The sequence below is a fragment of the Alternaria arbusti genome, assembly GCF_024043155.1.
Source record: "Alternaria arbusti strain BMP 1465 chromosome Unknown scaffold_10, whole genome shotgun sequence".
Taxonomy (NCBI): Eukaryota; Fungi; Ascomycota; class Dothideomycetes; order Pleosporales; family Pleosporaceae; genus Alternaria; species Alternaria arbusti.
The window spans coordinates 913,600-932,448 of record NW_026249950.1 but is presented as its reverse complement, the minus strand read 5'-3'; the positions used below and the strand labels follow the sequence as shown (position 1 = coordinate 932,448).

General features: G+C 52.6%; 5 protein-coding genes across 5 annotated transcripts; 4 read left to right on the top strand and 1 right to left on the bottom strand.

Annotated features, from left to right (window-relative positions):
• Positions 1-2,452: 2,452 nt before the first annotated feature.
• On the top strand, positions 2,453-9,068 carry J4E86_007574 (uncharacterized protein; the record flags this gene model as incomplete). The annotated part of the gene is made up of 3 exons (XM_051448093.1): positions 2,453-5,673; positions 5,724-7,240; positions 7,288-9,068. 3 exons carry the CDS (start codon positions 2,453-2,455, stop codon positions 9,066-9,068), a joined length of 6,519 nt encoding a protein of 2,172 aa, XP_051301031.1.
• A 298-nt stretch (positions 9,069-9,366) lies between these two features.
• On the top strand, positions 9,367-11,875 carry J4E86_007573 (uncharacterized protein; the record flags this gene model as incomplete). The annotated part of the gene is made up of 2 exons (XM_051448092.1): positions 9,367-10,662; positions 10,712-11,875. The coding sequence occupies 2 exons, from the start codon at positions 9,367-9,369 to the stop codon at positions 11,873-11,875; spliced, it is 2,460 nt and encodes an 819-aa protein (XP_051301030.1).
• A 341-nt stretch (positions 11,876-12,216) lies between these two features.
• J4E86_007572 (uncharacterized protein) lies at positions 12,217-14,019 on the top strand (the record flags this gene model as incomplete). The annotated part of the gene is made up of 2 exons (XM_051448091.1): positions 12,217-12,277; positions 12,326-14,019. 2 exons carry the CDS (start codon positions 12,217-12,219, stop codon positions 14,017-14,019), a joined length of 1,755 nt encoding a protein of 584 aa, XP_051301029.1.
• A 523-nt stretch (positions 14,020-14,542) lies between these two features.
• On the top strand, positions 14,543-15,785 carry J4E86_007571 (uncharacterized protein; the record flags this gene model as incomplete). The annotated part of the gene is made up of 4 exons (XM_051448090.1): positions 14,543-14,704; positions 14,759-15,074; positions 15,171-15,404; positions 15,481-15,785. 4 exons carry the CDS (start codon positions 14,543-14,545, stop codon positions 15,783-15,785), a joined length of 1,017 nt encoding a protein of 338 aa, XP_051301028.1.
• Positions 15,786-17,101: 1,316 nt separating this feature from the next.
• On the bottom strand, positions 17,102-18,657 carry J4E86_007570 (uncharacterized protein; the record flags this gene model as incomplete). Its single annotated transcript, XM_051448089.1, has 2 exons — positions 17,102-17,774; positions 17,822-18,657. The coding sequence occupies 2 exons, from the start codon at positions 18,655-18,657 to the stop codon at positions 17,102-17,104; spliced, it is 1,509 nt and encodes a 502-aa protein (XP_051301027.1).
• Positions 18,658-18,849: the final 192 nt, after the last annotated feature.

Here is an 18,849-nt window from a genome sequence, read left to right as displayed (position 1 = left end):
CTCCGTACCAAGGAAACGCATGACGGTAGAGAGCGCACTTGGACACACGACCGAGTTCCACTCTCTACCCGCGCTCGATTCAGCCCTGGAGATGGCCCGTAGGACCGGTACCATTTAATATAAGCAGCGTCGAGACCACCTGGGCGAGGAGCCTTGAGGTACACGGGACGTACCAGCAGGACTTGAGTTTACCCCGCAAGCCGAACAACGGCGGGGCCGTCTACCTCTTTGGACCTAGTACATCGTGGAACGATGCGCGATACCTGGAAACCTGCAACACATTCCGTCTGGCACACCAATCGCGCCGACAGAAAGGCTATATCAATGGTAATTATAGTTTGTGAAGCGACTCCGCGCCCGTCGCCGAACAGGACCGCGGCTTCGATACGCGAACGGAAAAGCTGACTGCGTTGAACCATCAGCAAATCTTGAAACCTTGGAATCTTGGAAGGGAGTCGAAGAGGCTTGACACGATAACTTGAATTTTCCGTCGGATCATAGGCGTGGCCTGGCAGAAATTGGTGAGCCGAAGAAATTCCAACAGGTAGCACAACATTAGCCGGTCAGCCAATCTCTCCTTGGAGGATCTCTCGTATCTGCAAGCCACCTTGAACACAACAAGATACAACGGCCATGGCTCAAGATCTGGCATGGCGCCAAGTGGCCTGCTTATAGCCGTGATGCACCCAGATATGAGGACAGTGTAAGAAACCGTGTCGCTTAGGCGTCGTTTACTAATCGTTAACATTTACACATACTGCCGAGCAGCAGACCCGGTTGTCTGAATCTCCTAAATCTGAAAGTGTTAGACGGACGTCTGCTACCTGTCCGGGCTCGTAGGATACGAACACAAGAGGCGCGCAAGCCAAGTCGTTTTAGCGATGATCTATTTGTTCTCCGTTATCCCAGATCCGGTCAACCGTCTGTGATCGATGGCGCTACTACTCACTACTCGATACCCGATGGTCACAAGCACCGTTTAGCTACTTTCATGCAACGACGGAGTAGCGAGAAGCTAGGTTAGCTTAGAGGCCTCGGCCTCAAGACCAAGGACCAAGCCAAGGTCTCTTTAGGCACGATCCTACTACTACATAGCGCCGTGGCAGTCCGGAGCTGAGCGTGAGATAGAGGTTCCTTCTTCGTATCAGCTGCATCATCCCTCCATCACCACCGACTCGCTTGCCTGGACCTTGGCTCTTTCTTCTCGCTGGGAGCATGCTCGTGCAGTGACTTCCCTTGCATACAACTCCCACGTAAGCCAGTGTAGAGCAAAGAAGACGCGGCCAAGGTTTCAACAAGAGTCTGCTCACCACTAGTTGTTACAACTACGCCCTGTTGCTACTAAAGCTTTGGCGCTGTTTTCAGATAGCGGAGGTCACAGGAGCTCGCTACGGAGGTACGTCTGAGTGAGAGTGTTCCAACGTTGCTAAGCACCAATTGAACAAACCATAGATGCCCCACCAACAAACGACGAGAACCCATCCCCCACACTGTTACATTCTGCGCAACAGCTATATCAAACGTCGAGTGATATAGTTGGAATAAGGTTCAGTCAGGGAGACGTAGTTCAACGGCGCACAGTCTGCATTGCTGTGGCGTGATTCCGCTGGGGTGGAAACAAATATCCGTCTACGCGAAGTCGATCATGGCCTCAATACGTATATCCCTATCTCATCCACGACCGACTGACTGGTCGGATGTTCAATACAATACTACCGACAGGCTGGAACTGTGCACGCATCGGTGTGAAGATGTTGACATGTCACTATAGCCAATACATGCTGTTGGCAGTAGGTATCGAGACTTGTCTTCAAGTCTGTCGTAGTCTGTGCTCGTACAATCTCTGGCTAGAGCTCAAAGTGGGTTCTTGATCATCAATCCAACACTGAGAGTCATTCTCGTGACTTACCAATAGCGCATGCACGCCGCTGCCTGGAGGTCGTTGCTGGAAGTGTCATCGCCTAGATTCCTACGACGGTCGTCCGACGTCAACATGCGCGGTGCGAAATGAGCCAATGTTCTGCTTGACGATGCGCATAATATTGGCTTTTGTCCATATGCGGGTGTGGTTCACGCCGCATCTTGCACGGGTTGCTCGGAAGCCAAGGTCTGTCGAGTTAGCGACGGGGTTTCGCAACAACATTGTACCTAGAAGATGAAGGTGGTGATGGAGAAACTTTGCGCATTGCGAGAGTTACACGGGCTCATGGATAGAATCACAAGGGGTCTTGCGGCTCAACGGTCGCGCCTTCTCAAGGATAGGGCTGGAGGGGCCAAACGCTAGCCAGATGCGGTAGCGTGTTTTCGAGTTGTTTGGCCGCGGTCTTTGGGTGACGTGCGCGACGACATTGAACGACACCATACCTACCAGCGCACCCGTCTTCTTAATAATGTATAATCTACGACCCTTTTGAAACTTTGCGCCTGAGACTATCCCGCCAAGCCATCCAAAATGGCAACCAAAAACGAGACGACGCGCACGCGCATCGACCGAATCAAGGCAGACTTACGGTCAACTACGACGTGCACAAACACCACGGTGACGGCGCTTCAGGACTTACTGTCCGGTAAAGAGGAGGATGCACCACAAAAGGAGAACGTCCGAGTAAAGGTGCAGGCTACGGCACGGCGGAGAGGCGCGACAGCAACGGCTACTGCGACAGCGGATATCACTAAGCAGAAGAACTCGACTCTTGCGCCAAAGGAGAAATACGTACTAGCGACTGAAGTTGCCAATACGACGCTCCAGACACTCGCCGACGCGCTGAAGAACCCACTGCCCGCAGTCGCTGCTCGACCCCCTACCAAATCGAAGCCAACGACCGCCGAAGATGCGCGCAAGCCGGCTAGACCGCGACTCGGTCATACGACGGGTCCCTCCGTATCCCAGAAGCCTCTTAGAGAACGATCCATCTCTCAGCTGAATAACTCGCCCCAAAGACGTGCCCCGCGTCGGTCGTCGTCGTATTCGTCCTACCTCGCACCAGGCCCCGACCCTGGTCTTCTCGCAACAGCAGAGTGCGCAAGAACGGCATTTGCATACTTGGGTACAACAGAGGCACAGAGAGTGCTGGGCAAGGACTCACAAGAATTGCAGTACGAGAACGGCGTGCTCGTGCTTATTAGCAAGCTTGTCGCGCTGGGCCTAGACAACATGGCGGTCAAAGAGCTCAGAGGACTGAAGAAGAAGCTGGATAAATATCTTGGTCAAGATCCGGCCAAAGAGGAGCCCAAGTCTGGCCTACCGCAGCCGGGGACTGCAGAGAAGGAGAGCATCGCGTTACTTCTCGACTTTGCGACGATCGACCCGAAGAGCCCTGCTGTGCCATTGGTAGCGAACTTCCAGATATACACATTGCGCATTATTGCGAAGCTCAAGAGGCCCCGGACTATCGAAGCCACGTGGGAATATCTGAAAATGACCAACCCCTCGTCACCCATAAATCTGCTCTGGCACACTGCGAAGACATCGAACGGCCAAGCGAAGGCGGCGAGACAATTGGAGTCTCTGGCGCAGACGATCCTCTCCCTATGCCCGAGTATATCGAGCGCAGAAGACTCTAACAATCTACAACCATCTGCGGAGACCGTACTTCTTCTACAACATCTGGCCTTCAGCACCCGGAAAAAGTGGTGGGGTCTGGCCAAGCATCAAGGCAACGTTGATCGGGAACTCTTAGAACCGTTTACAAAGTGCTTGGTTGCTTTCGCTCGCAGATCAAAACTCACACCCAGCAAGAAGTTCAAACTCGCCGAAACCTTGCACATCGACCTGGCAGGGCTCCCGACTGATTCCACTACATCGGCCGCTTCGAACAAGATTCTTTCCTCTCTCGCTCAAGCTGCGGGCTTGTCTGATCAGGCCCTCCGGTGGCTAGGGTCGTCAAAAGAGGCTTCGAGCCTTGATGCATCCGCAGCAAAGCAAACAACGAGAGCGATACGGATTGCTATCATTAATCTCGAAGCGTTTGTGAAGGGCGAAAAGAAGTCGGACCTGGAGGAAACTATTGCCACTGCACTTGATGTTTTGCAAGGAGGCTTAGGTGGATCTGTGTCCGATCTGGAAACCTTGTTTGCGGAAGTGAATTCTCTGCGACGCGCTGCCACACGATTGATCATTGCAAGTACGTCGAAAACCACAGAAAGTTCTGAAAAAACTTCGATCGAACATCAGGCGGTACCAATCATTGCAGCAACCGTGCATTTCTTTGCCAGATTTCTCGGTACTGCATCGTCGAGTGAATCAGACACGAAATCGCAAAACCGACACTCTGAAAGAATTAGCCTGGCCTGGAAATGTGCGAAGAGTACTGTTGACTCCCTGATGGCATGTTGCAAGCAGACGATAAAGACGCAAGACCAATGGCAAGAGCTTGATACTCTTCTTCAGGAATGCTCACATATCCTACGCCGATTTGATGAAGAGATCGAACATGGGACGCTTCCGCCAGAGGGCAACACTTCTCTCGTTGGCGCGTACCTGATCAAACTGTCAAATGCATACTGGTCTCTATATTCACAACTGCGGAGAGCGCGGTGTAATCCCGAAGCTCTTGTTGTAGCCATGCAGCGTTCGATTGATCTTTTGCAATCTCGGTCGCCATCCGAGCGAGAAAGTGGGCTTCTTTCAATGAAATCAGAGCACCTGGGCGAAGCATTGAAGGATCTGAACCACATCGACCGTTCCCGCAACGCCTTCCAAGAGTGTATGCAAAATCACCTTACCGTCAATGCGTTGCAGCAACTTTCCAAGGAGACATCTATATCATCCCTGCACAAGGTTTTCAGCACTGAGGGATCTTTTGACGCTCTCGCCCGGGTGTTGAAAACGCTCCATCACTCATTCATTAGATTCGGACCCCAGGAACCAGATGAGCTAGCCTTCTACGACCAGGAAGATTTGGAAACTGGAACGAGAGGAGCCATCTTGGAGTTACAGCTTGGTCTCTACCTACGAACGTTGTCCAAGAATAGACAGTGGGACTCCAACCTCAACAAATCGATATGTACCCTTGTGGAACGACTGCAACAGCTTTACGTACCAGGAACATTTCCGATCCGACATCTGAGGCTCTCTGTCACGCTTCTTCAACTCTCCCAACAGGACCCGCAGATATTGCCTCAGCACCTGACTTCACTTGGTGCCACAGACGACAATAGCGCGCAGACAGCAAGTAGTGAAGACGTAGGACTCAAGCACTATGAAGCCCATCTAAAAGCGCATCGTGATCTCAAGACCTTGATGCAGCAGGCTTCTCCTCCGACAGGAATCTTCAAGCAGTGCTTTGCGGCATGGGAGTCTCTCGTCAGCTCTACGTACTCATGGGAAGCACTCACAGATCGGGTCGACAATACGGAGACCTGGTTGCAAGACCTTCAAGCATGTCTTGAATTCCTCAACGCGAAAGGAGAGGAGTATGCTGCTCTACCACTCCTGCATCTTCTAGTCAGGGTTCTTGAGCTACGTAACGACTCTGATGCATCCGAGCTGATCACCACGCTGTGTGCCCTCGGTCTTCAGTTTCTCCACCTTGGTTATACCGGCAAGGCGGGTTTATCCTTGGCCAAGGCTGAGGCGTTGATCGAACGCCATGGCCCCTCTGTAGAGGTCAGATTGCAATGGCATATGGCGTATGCTGAGTACCTTGTGGGTATCGGAAATACCACCAAATGGTATGTGGAGTAGTATCTTATCTTGATGGAATTATACTAACACTGGGCAGTCTGACTACTATGACGAACGCACAATCTCTTGCGCTCAACGATCGACAATTCATGGATCTCGCAAAGTCAACGACAACCCTCTCCGGTAGATTACGGTTCAACAAGATCGTCGCAGCTGCGTCCTATGTTCAGTCGCTTCTCGCCTCAGCTACTGGCTCATACAAGGCAGCGGCTCAGCATGCAAGGCAGTGCGTCACAGTCAATCGTCGCATTTGGGCTGCCCTCGAATCACGGGCCAATGCGAAGAAAATGACAACCGTGGACAGCAAGGAACCTATTGCGCCTCTTGTCATGTCTGTAACGCATGATGCTCTCAACGGGCCTGACTTCTGGTCCTTGGTTCCCGCGTTGTACCGAGCCTTGATGCAACAGTCCCAGATCTTCGCCCATCAAGGTCTGTTACACGAAGCTATCCATGTCGCTGAACAGGCTGAAAAGGTCGCTATGGCTACAGGATCCGCAACTCTCATCACAGACAACGCTAGTTGGCGCGCTGACTGTTGGGCCCAGAGCGGTAGACCCGACAAGGCTGAGACAATTCTCAATGCTCTGAGCCCCGATACATCCCGCAAATGCTTGTCTACTGCAGGTTACCATTCAGCTGTAGCCAGGATGCACCACTGGAACGGTCAATACGAGCAAGAGATCCAGTCTTATGACCTCATGGAGAAGCTTCTCCAGGAGCTAAGCTCACCCTCGTACATCAAGACGTTGGAGACTTCGTCACCCTCGGTCGATGCGCTTGCTGATCAGGTCTCTTCTATGACTCTAGAGACTACGGAGAGTGTCAAGGCGAAACCAGCCACCAGAGGCCGTAAACCCGCAGCCAAAGCTGCACCAAAATCGGCTGCGAGAACAACCGCCGGTGCTCGGTCCAAGGCCACAGGGGCAACTGCAAAGGCCGTCACAGCGACCAAGCGTCAAATAGGGAAGGCCGTAGTACCCGAAGCTTCCAGTATCGCCGAACAGTGTTCTGCGTTGTGCGCCTTCCAGGCGAGCATGAGAGACCGAGCTGTTCTTGCTAGCCTTCTTCACGACGATCTCGATAAAGCCCTGAGCATTCTTGATGAGGCAGAGCAGCTTCAGGCCGGGCTGAGCCAAGAGGTGTCGCACATGTGGGCTATCTTCAAAGCAAAGCTTGCACAAAGTGCGAAGCAGATTGCTGAAGACTTCACGGTGAACACTCTGCCAGAATCGACCATCGCTTTTCCTGCGTTTGGTCTCAAAGAACGAAGACTCTCGGACGCAGCCACCACCAAGAAGGCAACTGTGGGATCTTCAGCCACTACTAAGACTGGTCGAGCGAAGAAGCAAGCCAAGGTGGACTTCATGGATACGCTTCGCGAAGCACGTGCACGACTCGTTGAAGCACACAGCCTGTGTGCTACCAATGGATCTAATCACCTGTTTCGCCAAACCTCCATGGCGCTAGGCCATGTCACCGTTTTGATGTCCGCCGTTTCTGGGACCGAGCTACCGGGCTCCCTCCACCCATTATACGCAGCCTACATGAGTGGTATGTAAAACGCAGCACGTGGCAAACATTATACTGACAACACTCAGAGCTCCCTAAAGTCAACGCCTTGCGCCTCGTGCAAGAGTCAACAGAGGCAGAGAAGCAACAACTGTCACGCGATGACTGCCTGCGGTGGCCAGCCGCTGATTCATCGCATTTCGCCTTCAGCTCAGTGTCCAGCTTTCAGAAGGAGTATGTTGACATCATTCCGGAAACTTGGTCTGCTGTATCTCTGGCACTTAGTGAGGCCCGCGATGAGCTGTTCATCACCCGGTTTGAGCGTGGCTTGTCTCCTTTCGTATTGCGCCTACCATTGGCTCGCCACGCTTCGCGCGAGATGGACGAGGAAGAGTTCTCGTTTGAGGACGGCAAGAGAGATTTCGATGAGATCATTGAGCTCAGTGATTTCAGTACGCGATCTGCCAAGGACATGACCTCGAGGGAAGCAAGACACCAGTGGTGGGCTGAACGCGAAGCTCTGGACACTCGACTTCGTGAGCTTCTTATCAACATGGAAAATATCTGGCTGGGTGGCTTCAAGGGCATCTTCTCTCAGCATGAGCGTCAGCCAGCTCTCCTTTCTAAATTCCGAAAGGCTCTGGAAGACATACTCAACGAGCACCTGCCTTCCCGTAAGAAGAAGAGCACTCAAAAGCGGCCAGTCTTGGATACACGAGTACTGGAGTTGTTCATTGGGCTGGGCGACGCTACCAATGAGGATCTTGACTTGGACGAAGCGCTCATGGATCTCATATACTTCGTTGTGGACATCCTCCAGTTCAACGGCGAGCGCAATGCCTATGACGAGCTCGATTTCGATGCCATGGTCGTGGAAACGTATGAAGCACTACGCGCCTATCACAGCGCGTCCCACAAGCTTGACGCTGGTTCTCGTCACACGATACTCATCTTAGACAACAACTTGCATGCGTTCCCCTGGGAGTCGCTGCCTTGCCTGGAGCCGCTTTCTATCTCGCGACTACCTTCCCTTGCTGCCCTTCGCGAAAGAATACTTTCCGCACGGTCCTCCACAACCCAGCAGGACGCTGCTCCGGGACATTACATAGCCACAAGTACGGGAGGTACGAGTATGCTGAACCCATCCGGAGACCTGTCCCATACTTCGAAAACCATCAAACCGCATCTAGACGAGCTTGCAGGCCCCTGGAACCATGTCGCCAACCGCGCACCGTCCGAGAAGGAGTTCGAAGATGCACTGCGTGAGAAGGATTTGGTGCTGTATTTCGGTCACGGCAGCGGTGCACAGTACGTCAAGTCAAAATCAGTGCGACGTCTCTATCCCGGCGAGCAAGATGAAGGGGACAGAAAACCTGGCTGTGCGACCACTCTCCTCTTCGGTTGTTCGTCTGTACACCTCACTGAAAACGGCATTTTCGAGCCTTCGGGTATGCTTGCGGCATATCTCACTGCGGGCGCTCCAGCAGTACTTGGCATGCTGTGGGATGTCACTGACAAGGATTGCGATCGGTTTGCCGTCAAAGCGGGCGAACTATGGGGACTATGGCCTGAGGCACAGGAAGATTCGCCACCATCCAAAACGCCCGCGAAAACGCCCGCAAAGAAGGCGAAGGGCAAGGGTCGAGTTGCGCAATTGGCCGAGGAAGTAGAGATTGCAAGAAGCGTAGATAGTGGAAAGAAGGGAAAGAAGTCTGCCAGGTTGGTGGACGATCGTTCGAACGCGGTTCGGGTGTCGCAGAAGGGCGTTGGATTAGACGAGGCAGTGCGAGATGCGAAAAAGGCCTGCTACCTGAAGTACCTGAACGGGGCTGCTGCAGTTGTATACGGGATTCCAGTGTATCTAGACTAGCGCAGTGAGGTCGGGCAAGACCACGGCATAGATAATGAGCGCATGAGGGGATAGTTCTAATAAGCACGAAAGAAGATCCTTCCAGTTGGGTCGCGCTCAGTAAACCTTATTGTGACGCGCGTTAACTTTGGTACGGAAGCAACTCCGATGGCCTGGTCGGCGGCATGAGGGCCACGGTCTGCTGTCAGCGGGCGCGACGACGTGATCATACGATCTTCGCATCTCGGAACTCCACAATCTCGAGCGCGTCAATACGCCCGCTACACTTTCCGGTCTTGTTCGCGACGAAGTCGAAGCCATGGCCGAACGCCCGGCCAAATCAGGGTCATCACGAAAGCGAGCCCTCGTGAGCTGCGACCGCTGCAAAATCCGACGGGCACGGTGCATACGCGAAAATGCCGAGGTGCCATGTGCGGACTGCAAGGCAAATGGCGTGGTGTGTGAATCGAAGCTTCCACGTAAACAGAGGGTCTATGGCAGTGTGGAGACCCTCAGCTTACGCTACAGAGCCCTTGAGTCGCTAGTCAAAGGCCTCTTTCCGGATGAGAATGTTCAGGACACAGAGACCCTGTTCAAGATCGCCACGACCAGGAACATTGCTATGCCCGCGAGCGACGACTTTACTCCCGCAGACATCTTCAGCAGTAGCAGTAGCGATAGACAGACTTCTTCGCTGGAACAGCAACAACAACAGCAACACTCATTGCAGCCATCGCCAGTTGCTCAGTCTGCCTACTTGGGCTCGCACACTACCACGTATCCCCTGCACTCTGCTCGGCGCACTACTGCCTTGTCCACAAGCAAAGAACGTCTTCGTCAGCCCATAACGCAACAAGTATCTTCCCAGACTGACGAGATCGTTCGTACGAATCGTGGTGCCTCACATTATTTCGGGCCGTCGAGTAGCTTCCGACTTGCATCGACTATCCGTACCCTCGCGTCCCGATGGAAGGCCGTATCAGGCGCCGACTTTCCTGGCCTCAGATCATTCACCTCAAACCCCTCGAGCCGATCAGGCTCAGCTCTCAAACGCAGCAGCACGAATCCCTCGGAGGATGAATTTGCTCCACCCTCATACAGCCAGCGTCCAGGTTCTAGCCATGGCAGCCGAAAGAGATCTAGGACAGAGTGGGAGGCATCAAACGATCCGTCGCAACATCATGATCACTCATCACGTCTAGATACTATTGGTGATCTGATACCCGCAAAGCATATCGCCGACGCTCTAGTAGCAGTCTACTTCGATCACATACATGTGTACTTTCCCCTTTTCAATAGAACCACGTTTCAGATCCGGCTGGAGGCTACGTACTCACGGAAGACGCAGTTGTTCGAAGAGTGCAAGGACATGGGGTGGCTAGTTTCCTTGGCCTTGGTGTTGTCGTTTGGCTGCCAGAAATCAAAAGCAAATGATGTCGACCAAATGAATGTACTTCGCCACAAGTTTCTCGCATTCGCCAAAACCTACTTTCGGACGCTTCTGACATCGACTCGTCTGGACAATGTCCAAGCGCTCGTTCTTCTCAACATGCATCACCATAATATCGGGCAGAAGAGCAGCTCGTGGTTACTGATAGGTCTTGCTGCACGTATGGTACGTTATATGCTTTACAGGACACCCATGCTCTGCTAACACATATCAGGCCATTACCATGGGAATGCATCGAGACAGCACGAACGTCCAATTCGAACCCATCGAATGCAATACGCGCCGACAAGTCTGGTGGTCGCTCTACATATTCGAAAAGACACTGTGCGGCATATTGGGCCGCCCAACAGTGATTGACGACCGAGAGATGTCGATGAAAGTCCCAAACGCACCAATGCTAGAGCAAACACGCATCAACGCAGCATTCATGAATCTATGTTCCGACCTAGTTTCCACGTCGTACCGCATTCGACAACGTGCCTATTTCGACAAAACTTCTGCCGAGGAACGGTCCCCGACCATCGCTGTGGCCATGGCCCTACTACGGGAGTGCGACAACTTCTTCGCAAAAATACCTCAGCACATGTCAATAGAAGACATGCCAGGGCACCCAGATCTGAAAGCAATGACATTATTGCTACACGTCTACTATTACTACACGCGTTGTGTCATCTCCCGAGACTTTCTCATACAAAAGGTCGAGAGCAACGTCTGCTTCCTGGAGAACAAAGCGCCCCCGATTTCAGAAGACTGGTCTACAACCCTAATCCTGGCGGAGGACTGTGTTGAATCAGTACACAAAAGCCTCCAATGCATCACCATCGGCATCGAGCTGGGGATATTCGAGATTATCGGTTACTCCTGGCTAGACTTCTTCTTCGTATTCCACGCCGTGTTAATCGTATGCGCAGATTTTCTTGCACGGCCCAAGGGCCAAACCGACTCACCGAGAGACGTTGAACGTAAAGCGACAGTGCGCACTGTGCTCGACCAGGTCCGCGGAATGCAGAAGCTCGCACCTACGTACAAGACCCTTGGCCGGATTGCGCTGCAATTCGCCACAATAACTGGTGTTACTCAGGATAACGATTCGCCAACAGTACCGGATGTGCCAGAGGAGGGGCCTCTGGACAGTGTGGTAGACATGGCGGCCGAGGAAAGAACGGATAATGCCGACATACTCGATATAGGGAATGATTGGTATACAGACGCGACGGCCGATTTGGGATTAGACTTCTTCGATCTGAGTCAGGCGACACATCCAGGGTCATTCCCCATCATGGATCCTCCGTCGCGTTCTGAGAACACGGGCGATCAGACAGGCGACGTGGTGGACGATTGGACAGACAGGGCGCTAAAGGGGATGCACACGCTGTAGACACGAGGTCACGCGTTGGGAACCAGGGAAATTGCACCAAGATACCTATATTGCCGTCATAAATTAATTCGCAAATTTGGATGACATCATCATCTAGCGTGGTGTTGAAGTTTGGTGAGCGCTTGGCGATGCACGATCGACCGATAGCCGCAGCCAGTCAAGATCGGACCATGCCGCTTTGAGATTTCATGACGCATTTGTTCGAGGTTGATGTCGTGACAGCTGCAGACAAATACAGGCCCGCAGTAGCTTGCGCTCCTGCAGCGCGTCGCATAAGTGCTGAGCCTTTTTCTTCGATGCCACATTCAACCGACAGAACGCCTATTCTGCCCACCACGAATATGGCAGGCGGTAACAAGGATGGAAAGAAGAAGGTGCTGGTTGTGGGAGCTGGAGCGGCTGGTATGTTGAACGCGTGTATTGAGATGCATCGTTGTTAATTTGAGGCAGGAATGTCGTGTGCTCACCATCTTTCCGAACACCCTGACAAATTCGATGTTACCCTCATCGATGCAGTAGATTACTGTGGTGGCCAGGCTTTTTCCATTGGAGTCGACAAGGAGCGCCATGGCGCCGAATGGCTGAACCAAGGTGTTCAAGGTGGAAGCTACATCTTCCACCACACCATGACAATGTTCGCGAGACAAGGCCACCACGCAGATCCAGTCAACCTCCAAGTTTCCTTCGGCAAAGACGACATCTTCTGGACCAACGTCTTCCCCACCGAGCTTCTTGCGCGCCACCAAAAGGAGATACGCAGGTTCCATACCATGATCAAGATTGTCCGTTGGTTTGAAATCTTCTTCGCATTGATCCCGATCAAGATTCTATTCAAAATGTTCTGGTTTTCCGAAGAGTTCACCAACACTGTCGCCATGCCCATGATTGCACTTTTCCTGGGAACTGGAAACGAGACGCCAAACGTACCCAGCATCATCCTAGAACGACTCTGCACTAGTCCAACGTACGGCATGTGGTATCCGGTAGACAAACGCAGTATTGCTAGCAATTTGCCGCCTATGGTCGTTTTCCCAAAGTTCAGCGAATTTTACGAGCGCTGGAGGCAGGATCTACTCAAGAGAGGTGTCAATGTCAGGCTATCGACGGAGATAACTCGCGTTGTGAAGCGAGACAAAACTGGTGTTACCGTTAGGTTGATCAAGCGTACGCCCATGCCTGATTCGCACAACCCCAACAGTGTCCACGTACCCTACGACGACGAGCACAACGCCGATGCGGACGCGCAAGAAAAGGAAGAGCACTATGACGAAATCATTCTCTGCGTACTTGCCGACACGGCAAAACGTATCCTGGAACCCACCGCCTCCTTCCGCGAAAAGAAAGTCCTCGGCTCCGCCAAATTCTCCGACGATATCACTGTCACCCACTGGGACAGCGACTACATGCACAAGCACTACGAAAACTTCTACGACCCAGAAAAGTCCGCCAAAGAGCTCTCCGGCGCCGACCAAACAGTCCGCAACCAGTACGCCGAGAAGAACTTCAAGCCGATGTACTACATCAAGATGTACCCGCAAGACCGATCAAAACTAGAAATGTGCTTTGACTGCACAAACTACCAAAGTCAATTCCCACCGGACGTGCCCTTCGACAAGCACATTTTTCAGACCATCTACCTGAACAAGGCGCGCGACGGCCATCTATGGAGCATTGACGAGATCAACAAAGACAAGATCATCCGCAAGGACTGGTGGCACCAGCTCTGCCACTCCTGGACCCATTACGTCTTCGTAGTACCATGGATGTGGCTACTCCAAGGACGAAAACACACTCGCTTCGCAGCAGCATGGACACTCATCAACGCCCACGAAGTCGCCGTCATGAGCGGTATCGCTGCGGCTGTTGATCTCGGTGCGCAGTACCCTGCTGATCTCGAACGCGACAAGTTTGCTTTCTTGAGCTTTAGGTTGTATTACCTGCTGGCGTATGGAAAATGGTATAGTCGTAAGGCGACGAAGACGACGAAGGAGGGGCCTGGAAAGGACTGGGCGAGTGGGCTTTATGGGAGTGTTTATAGGGGACCTGGCGTGAGTGAGATTGATCGGCTACAGTGGAGGGAGGAGAATGATATCAAGGGTGAGCCAGTTACGTATCAGTATCCTACTAATGCTGGGACGCGGTAAGCTTTGGAACAAGCTTTGTAACGGGAGGGGGTGGAGAGCGAAGATCGGGCCGTGACTGGTGTCCTGATGGCTGGTGTAGCTTTACCAATACCACATCTAATAGTCACGAGTGATCGACTACCACATGCGTAGCTCTTCTCCATCTTAACCTTTTGTCATTATGTTCACGAACATCTACCTTTGACCTCAACGCGCGGTCGATCACCCGACATTAATTCCGTCCCAAAACGTCAAGTAAGCACTACATCTACGACAATTATCATCAAGCGTTGAAGTTATCGTGCAAACAAGGCGTTGGATCGACATCATATAGTCTTACATCCAGTCCCGAGTTCCAACCCGCGTTAACTCCGTCAAACTCCGCCAAGACCCTGCATATCATGACCACTTATCTCCACAGCTCCACATGGAAGATGTGTAATGATGTCGTTGTTGCCAGAAGTATATGTAACCCAAACATCCAAAATATCATGTACCCAGAATCGAGATCGCCTCAACGGAAAACTTGACCATCTTACCAACCATGTCATCCAAAACCCCCCTCGACATCGTCTTCGGCTGCATGACCTTCGGCCGCGAAGGCGAAGAACAAGTCCGCACTTCGGATCTAAACGACTGCGCAGCTATCCTCGATACCTTCCAATCCTACGGCCATAAAGAGGTCGACACGAGTCGTTTCTATGGCGTATGCACACTCATTTCCTCTCGCCCCCTCTCCCCACCGTACTAACAAACCCAGGACGGCACATCGGAAGAATACCTCGCCAAACTTTTCTGGCAGAAGCGCGGTCTCATAATGGACACCAAGTTCTTCCCCAACGTCCATGGACTTTTCAGTCGCACACCGACTCACTCTAGGAAAGAGGATATGGGCAAGAGTTTGGAGGAGAGTCTTACTGCGCTTGGAACCGAAGGCGTGGATCTGTGGTATCTGCATGCGCCGGATCGGAGTGTGCCGCTTGAGGAGACGGCGAGGGCGGTGCATGAGTTGTTTGAGGAGGGGGGAGCGAAGAGGTTTAAGAGGTGGGGTGTTAGTAATTTCATGGCTTGGGAGGGTATGTTTAGTTCACTTCATGCATGCTTCCTGTCCCTTCCCTTCCAACCCTCCCTCATTTCTCAATATCAGATACCTTGCTAACCATTCACCACAGTCGCAGCAATCTGCGAGATTTGCAAAGCAAACGGATACCAGCTACCGAGCGTATACCAGGGCGTATACAACGCCCTCCACCGCAGCATCGAACACGAACTGCTCCCTTGTCTGCGCAAATACAACATGTCATTCTACGCGTTCAATCCGTTGGCTGGCGGGTGGTTGACCTCGCGGTATAAGCGCGAGACGCAGAATGATGCTCTGGAGGCTGGCAGTCGGTTTGACGCGAACCGTAAGTCGATACCTCGCATCAATCTATATCCTACAAGGATTGAGGGTGATTTAGAGCTGACATCAATGTTTCACAGGTATGCAAGGCAAGATGTACCGCGCGCGCTACTGGAACGACGAGTTCTTCAATGCGATCGAGAGCCTGCGGTCTGAATTACCTGAAGGGCAGACGGAGAGTGAAACGGCGCTTCGGTGGATGATGCATTATAGTCAGCTCAAGAAAGAGTTTGGGGATAAGGTTATCATCGGGGCGAGTAGCAAGGAGCAGTTGGAGATGAATCTCAAAGACTTTGAGAAGGGACCGTTGGATGAGAAGGTTGTGGAGGCGCTGGAGAAGGGGTGGGCGGTCACGAGGGGGGTGACTTGGAAGTACTTTCACTAGATTGAGAGTCGAAATCGAGGGTGAGGAGGTGAGATACGGTGGGATACGAGTGGAAGTTTGGTGAACGAGGCTTTTAGAGGCGGAGAACGTGTGCTGTGAAAGAAAGGTCAGCCACTTCCGAAACGGCAGACTTCAAGTAGTGACCAGCATCTCCGACTCCCCGAGTAGATAAAATAATGGAAAATCCTTCCTGTGGCAGATGTTCTCGGACCGCAACCCAATAACATTCACCCACACAAAGCAAGATACCAGCACACCGAAAATGCCATCACCATCTCGCCTCCAAACCTCCATCGAGGATGCCACCACCAACACCATCAACGCCGCTATTGCGAAAAAAACAGACACGAGAAGCCGAAGCCGAAGCCCAAAACGCAGCACATGCCCAAGCACAAGCTGCGCGGAACGCTCAAGCACAAGCTGCAATAGCCGCTCAGGCTTATGCGTATGCTCAGGCTCAAGCACAACTCGCAGACCAAGCCGCAGAGCAGGCCGTAGCCGCAACCGCAGTCGCCATAGCAGCAACCCAGCAGGCGCGAGAAATCCGAGAAGCATTCCAATACACTATGCGAACCATGCGGCGGCACGCACTCGGATTGAGCAGTGATGTAGAGAGAGAGAGACGGGGGCGAGAAGAGACCTGGAATGCGTTCCAAGCTCTAGTTCGGCGACTTGAAGACCAGCGTGGACACCGCGGTGAAACAAGGGGTGAAGAGCAAGAGCCTCGTCCTTCGCCTCCACCCGCTGCGGAAGAGTATCACCATTGCGACTTTGACCATTGCAATGGACTTTGTACGTATCTCAAAGACTGAAGGCGCATGAACGGATCGAGCTTTCGAGCAAGGATATGACGGCTGGTGAGACGTATATGAACCCTGGGCCGTCAAGGAGGAGACAAGCTCTGATATAATAGGACAAGACACGGTAATCCTGTATGTATAAGCAGATGGATACTGTGTCGTTAGTATGTATTTTGGTACAATGTTTGTACAGCAATGGCGTATATAGAGATGCTGAGAAAGACCGAGTTGTAAGAATGATATAGAAACTTGAGCATTAGAAGTAAGCTATAACGAAGAGTGACAAGACTTAGCGAAGGAAAGGGGGTATATCAACCAACCAACCAGTCTAGGCAATGCAACAAATCAAACGCGCGCGGATGCAGCCTTCAAACGCAAGTACGGAAAGCAAACTAGTTGAAGCAAATCAAACGCCTAGATCGTCTCATTCTGGAATCGTGTAGACAGTTCGTAAAACAGGATTTGCGCATTTACATGGTCGTCGTGAATCTGTTAATGAAAACGCTTGTTAGCAAGCTACTTCCTCTCCCTTGTCTCTCCGTCCACAGGCTTGACGCTTGTGCTGCCTTCGAGAGGAGGGATGTAACCTAATTGCTTCTCGTTGCCTCCTTCCATTGGCGTAAAGGGCGTGAAACCGCCTTCTGGTGACGCCTGCCACTTTGCCATGTCCTTCTTCAGTTGTTCCAGCTCCTTCTGGAAGCGGTTGCCGAAGACGTCGATGTAAAAGGTTGCGCCGTTGTAGACACTCCAGATGAAGACAACGGTGAGGAACAAACCACTCGGCCAGCGGTACCAGAACCAGATGGGGCAGGGTAGCATGGTGACGACAGCATAGCTGTATTGGATGAACATGAAGGCAGGCTCTTGCATGAAGTCGGGCAGCGAGAGGACTATCTTGCCGATCCAGGTTTTGGCGTACGACTTGCGCAACCATGTGAAGCTAGTAGGTCGGCCTGCGGCAATCTTATCGCGGCGACGTACTGTGATGAGCAGGTGGTAGGCGACCTGCCAGACAGCATATGGACAAGTGGCCCAGACCATCATTTGCAGTAGGTTATAGTGGTGAGGCGAGGTTGGATCCGAATGGCGGATATCGTAGATGGCGGGATATTTCTCTTGCTGGTATTCTGGGGGCAGCAGGTGAACAAGGCAGTGTAGAGTGACGCAGGGCATGATGTGGATGAAGAGACTAGGCAGATTAGTAGGTGGTTGATGTTAGAGGAATGTGCTCCTTACCTGACGACCTTGTCCATGCTGTGGAAGACTAGCGAGTTACGCCACATGACAATAGCGACGGCATTGTTTCCCATGCAGAGGCAGTATGTCGCGATGAACAGGCGCTTAGACTGCGGGAAGACCCAGACACTCAGAACCAGTAGTATGTTGACGAAGTAGCACAGATCGGCCAGGAAGTAGTGGTAGCCCTTCTTGTGGTAGGTCATGAAGCGGATGGGCATGAAGTAGAGCAACTGAGCTGTGTACCAGTGTGGGAACAGGTCAGGGTGGCAGCCCACGAGGTATCCCGAGACGAAGATGTTCATGACGGCGGCGATGAACGAGGCCTTTTCGCGCGCAGTGACAGTGAGCGACTCGCTCCAGCGGCGGTTCAGGCGATCGACCGAATGGCGCATGCGTCTCTTGTACTTCTCAAGCTGCTCTGCTTCCGACGGCACTCTTCGCCGCCACTCTTCCACAACGCGGTCTTTTGTGATGCCCCGGTTCTTGGCTTGGTTCTTGATCTTCTCTGTCTGGGAGGCGATGGAGCTCTGGATCTTCTCGATACGCTGCGACAGGGCGAGGTTCTCGACAAAGTCGAACATGGTGAGCTTCTCGACGGGCGGGAAGAAGGCGGCATCTTCGACGTCGGAGTCATCGTGGTAGGAGCTGTTGGAGAAAGAGGCAGAGCGGGAGAGACCAGGTGTGGACAGTGGTTGATTTGCGGAGGATACAGGCTCATCCAGCAGCGTAGAGTCGCCTGGAGTCGGACGGGCCGAAAGCCCAGAGACTCCCAGCTGCGGTTCAGACCTGGATTTGGGGATACCGCCTATATCTGCATCGTCGGGGGTCGCCATGGTGGGCAGTTCCTCTTGGACGATTTCGAGGCTAGAGGGGGTTCGGCGGTGGAGGGGTCTCTTGAAGGGACGCGGGGGTGAACCTGCAGCCGTCATGCCTGTTAGCTGCTGTATATCGCTGCGAGTGCCCCCGGTCCATGGTCGGAGCAGAGGCGGTATATCATAGAACAGAGCGTACAGTAGGAAGGGGCG